Source organism: Penaeus monodon, chromosome 43 (genome assembly GCF_015228065.2).
Source record: "Penaeus monodon isolate SGIC_2016 chromosome 43, NSTDA_Pmon_1, whole genome shotgun sequence".
Lineage (NCBI taxonomy): Eukaryota > Metazoa > Arthropoda > Malacostraca > Decapoda > Penaeidae > Penaeus > Penaeus monodon.
The window spans coordinates 25,944,774-25,949,773 of record NC_051428.1 but is presented as its reverse complement, the minus strand read 5'-3'; the positions used below and the strand labels follow the sequence as shown (position 1 = coordinate 25,949,773).

At 35.7% G+C, this 5,000-nt stretch overlaps 1 protein-coding gene across 1 annotated transcript in view; it reads right to left on the bottom strand.

The window, feature by feature from the left end:
- Positions 1 to 3,131: 3,131 nt before the first annotated feature.
- LOC119568152 overlaps positions 3,132 to 5,000 on the bottom strand; it is an 85,900-nt gene continuing 84,031 nt past the window's right edge. The window contains exon 2 of the mRNA XM_037916555.1: positions 3,132 to 5,000. This exon is cut by the window's right edge and continues 1,611 nt beyond it. Within this exon, the coding sequence (XP_037772483.1) occupies positions 3,840 to 5,000 (1,161 nt within the window). The 3' untranslated portion in view covers positions 3,132 to 3,839.

The window sequence follows — 5,000 nt, the reverse complement described above, 5'->3', positions numbered from 1 at the left end:
ATTCAAATGCGGTCGGGTCGCAGATCTCCGGAAAACAATTATCATTAATTATCATCCTTGTTCTGTTCACGTTTAAGGTTGTGAGTGAAAGTGTGGGCCCGGAAGGCGAAATATATTTTCACGTGTTCACGTCGTTTTGCTTATCATTATCAATCATCATCATCATTTCTATAATTATTTTGCTCTTCTTATCAACATTATATTCATCATCATTAGTATTATTATTATTATAATCATTAAAATTATCATCATCATCATCACCCTTATCATCATCATCATCATCTTCATCGTTATCATCATCATCATTATTATTTTCTTGATTACTATTATCAGTAATATTATTTTTATCATTATTACTATTATTATTATTATCATTATTATTATTATTATTATTATCATTATTATTATTATTATTATTATTGTTATTATCATTATTATTATTATTATTATTATTATTATTATTATTATTATTATCATTATTGTTATTATCATTATTATTATTACTATTATTATCATCATTATTATTATCAATGTCATTATTATTTTACTTTACTCTAACTGTTATTATTATTATTATTATTATTATTATTATTATTATTATTATTATTATTATTACTATTATTACTATTACCATTATGATCATCATCATTATTATCATTATTATTATCACTGTAATTATCATTATTATTTGTACGTGTACTCGTATTACTATAAATTACTATCAGTGCAACTTGCTCTATGAAATATATTTACAAAAAGAGGTAAACAACAGACAAGTGAACAAAGGAATTAAAATAAACGAAAAAAAATGAAACAGCTGTTGCCATCATTAATGCGTAATGTTGCACCTTCTGTTGTTAGGAAATCCGCGGCCGTTAACAAGACAACTTTGGAAGCAAATAGTTTCGTTCGAATTATCATTGTTTCGTCCGTGTCAAACATACTGTTATAGTGAATTCTGTCTGATATCAAAAAGAAAAATAAAGATAGCAACATCTGGCATCGGTTTGGATAAGAAAAGACAATAAAAAAATGCCTTTAAGTAAAATGGCCATAAGGATGAAATTGCCACATCGTGTTATCAGTGCTTGTTATTCATAGCTACAATGCAGAACAAGGACGTTTTCAATCATTGTATTGTGTTTTTACTTCTGTAGTTATTGCTATGTTTGTTTTTATTATCACTGGTAGCAGTTGTAACGCTAGCAATAAGATCAGTATTAGTAGCATTATCATTACAGCAACAATATTTATTATTATTCTGCTGCTACTACAACTACTAATTCTATTTTACTTCTATTTCTACTTCTACTACTGCTGCTACTTCTACTACAACTAGTAAAGCTACCACTATATCTACTATTGCTACTCTGTTACTACTACGAAACTAGCAATACCTGTTATCATCATTAACAACAAATTATCACTGCTACTACAATTATCACTGTTACTATTAATTCTGCCATCATGAACATCATTACCCCTGCATTAGCATTATCATTATTATTGTCATTATTTTCATTATCTTTATTATTGTCTTTATCATCATTGTTATATTTACAATAACAATAATAAATACCTGTTATCATTATCATTAATATCATTATATTTATTATTATTATTATCATTTTCTTTATCATCATCTTTATTATTATTATTATTATTATTATTATTATTATTATTATTATTATTATTATTATTATTATTATTATTATTATTATTATGGTGATAATGATAATAATGGAAAAGATAATAATAGTGATATGTTTTCTGTTATTATTTTTCATATTAATATTCTTATTAGCACCATTATCCGTATCATTGTCATTATTATTATTATAATCATCATCAATAATCATCTGCCTCACTTTCTTCATCACCATCATCATTATCACCATTACCATGCTATTGCCTTTACTATTAATACTATCAGTAATATTTTCGTTGTTATTTTTTATAATAATAATAATGATAATAATAATAATAATAATAATAATTATTATTATTATTATTATTATTATTATTATTATTATTATTATTATTATTATCATCATTATTATTATTATTATTATTACTATCATTATCATTATTATTATCAACAGCATGATTATTATTATTTTCACTATTATTGTCATCATTGCCATTATTCTTGTTATTATCATTATTATCATTATTTTTCTTGTTATTATCATTGTTATCATTAGAATTATTGTTATCATTATCATTATTATCATTATTATTATCATTATTATTGTTGTTGTTGTTAATTTCATTATTATTGCCATCATTATTATCATTATTATTATTATCCTTATTACCCAAAAGTATATATATTTTCATTATTATCACTGTTATCACCAGTAGTATCATTTATTGTTGTTGTTATTCATAATACTGTAGCCTATCTAATGCATATTTCACATAAAGTATCGCAAATCATATTCCTCATTATATTCACTGTACCTTATACAATACATACTGTAAATGAAAGTATGGGTATCCAAAGGGGGTTTAAATTTTTGTCACTTCAAACCTGTGTCTACAACATGAGTATCGATATATTCAGGTTAATGCATTCTATCACATGACTGCAGGCCATTAAAGTGAAGATAGCGATGTTTATGTTTGAAATGAAGGCTTAAATAAACAAAATGTTTAATAAAAGCATTTGTTCTGAGACCCCCCTTTTGAGTGAGCATAGCCTCATATTGCATATAGTAAATTATGTACTTCATTTTACTTACTGTATACTTCACACAGTTCTCATAAACTGGCATCTAGCTGCCCCACCCTCTCTCTCTCTCTCTCTATCTATCTATCTATCTATCTATCTATCTATCTCTCTATCTCTATCTCTCTCTATCTCTTTATCTCTCCCTCTCTCTATCTCTATCTCTCTCTCTCTATCTCTATCTCTCTCTCTCTGTCTCTAACTCTCTCTCTATCTCTATCTCCCTCTATCTCTCTCTCTCTCTCTCTCTCTCTGTCTCTCTCTATCTCTCTCTCTCTCTCTCTCTCTCTCTCTCTCTCTCTCTCTCTCTCTCTCTCTCTCTCACACACACACACACACACACACACACACACACACACACACACACACACACACACACACACACACACACACACACACACACAGTACCACTACTGTACTTGAGCCTCTAAGAATATTGATTATTTTCGTTAATATTCAGGGGGTCTTTTGTCTCGGGGGGGGGGGGGGGATGGCTAGGGTAATCTTCGGAGTCATATCTTTCTCAATCTGTCGTCAGTTGTTGTTGTTATTTTTCTTTTCTTTTCCTTTCTTTTCTTTGCATTTTTTTTTTAGGTTTTTGATTGTGTATGTGTACGTTTGTTTGTGTGTGTGTGTGTGTGTGTGTGTGTGAGTGTGTATGTGTGTGTGTGTGTGCGTGTGTGTGTGCGGGTTAGTGGGTGCTTATGTTTTGTAATCCATTCGCTGCATTTTCATATATATTTCTTTTTTCTTTTTCTTTTTTCTTTTTTTTCTTCCTTTCTTTCTTTTCTTTCTTTATTGATCATCTAGTAATATTACATTCTTACTGAAAGTAAATACTGAATCAATTCCTCCCTGTGAAGCCCAAGATCCATCCTTCCTCTGATACGGGTGTTTGTCACATGCTTTTTCCCTTCAGCCAGCTCTCACACCTTTTATCTCCCATCATTAATGTTCCTCCCTGTCCCCTGTGCCCTCCCTAGGATCACGTATCACTCCCCTTGCCCTTCCCCATTACCGCGTGTCACTCCACTCGCCCCTCCCCTTAGCCAAGTTTCCCCTCTCTGCGCCTCCCGTGAAGAAGCTGGTGATATGACGAAAACGAGCATTAACGAGGCCACTTACCGTCCATCCAATAGTTGAGGGACATTCTAGGCGGTTGGAGGCGGAGGAGGCAGTCGAGTGAGGCTTTGGTTAATGTCTCCTGAGGGGCCTCCGCCTCTTCTTCATCGCCTCCTTCTCCTCCTCCTCCTCCTCCTCCTCCTCCTCCCCCTCTTCTTCTTCTTCTCTCGGTTCTCTTGCCTTCTCCTTCCTTATTTGGAAGAGGTTGAGTTCCCTCGGAGATATTTTTCCATGCGTTGAGGGCATCGGAGCCGCGTTGGACTTTATCGCCGGAGCGGGACCTCGCGGTTCTGGCGTGAGAATGCGTAAACATCACCAGCGACAGCTTGGCCCGTCTTCTCTCCCAAGTATCCACGGTCACGAGCCACTGTTTCAACAAGGACGTTACATCCACGACCACGTACCTCGACTCTCCGATTTCATTTCGTTCAAACTGTCCCCGTTCTCGACCCGGACTGTACTTAGACCTGTTCGTGTGTTCGTGATATTGTTGTTTTCTGTCAGTGAAGGACTTTCTGCAAATGGAGACGTTGAGCTGGAAGGTGGCGACGCCGAACACGGGGAAGCTGTAGTCGGTCTTGGGTTTGTAGAGGCTGGACGCGAGCCTGAACCGATGCCAGGGCGAGGTCGGGCAAGAAGCCGGACTTTCGTGCGATAATGATGGGCGCCCTGGGTATAGTTCCTTTGAGAAATTGCTCCAGAGATAAAACGCGTCTGGAAAAACTTTTGAACTCCTCTCGCGGTCATAATCCGGTTCATGAATCAAAACTTCCGGATCTTTGGAACAGATCTGCTCTCGGAACGGTTCTTGGAGCCGGTCATCAGGTAAACGACCCGGCGATGGGTCGCTGGAGGCCGCAGGCGGGACCGAAACCGCAGGATCCGCGTCCCACAACCGCCGTAGCTCTTCCATGGCGTCCCACACGTCGTCGGTTCCGTCTCGCGGGAGCCCGGAACACACCTCCGCTTTCACCTCCTCTTGCATGGTGTTCGACAAAACCTGACTTCCGAACTTAATGCTGATTTGCTCGTCTCGGCTCTCTGGGTTCTCGAAGACGTCTGCGTCCAGCAGCGTCGCCGTCAGGAAGGTCGCCGCTGTGTGGTCTCCCTCCTCAGGCAGCCACCAGCAGGGGACCGACACCTCGCC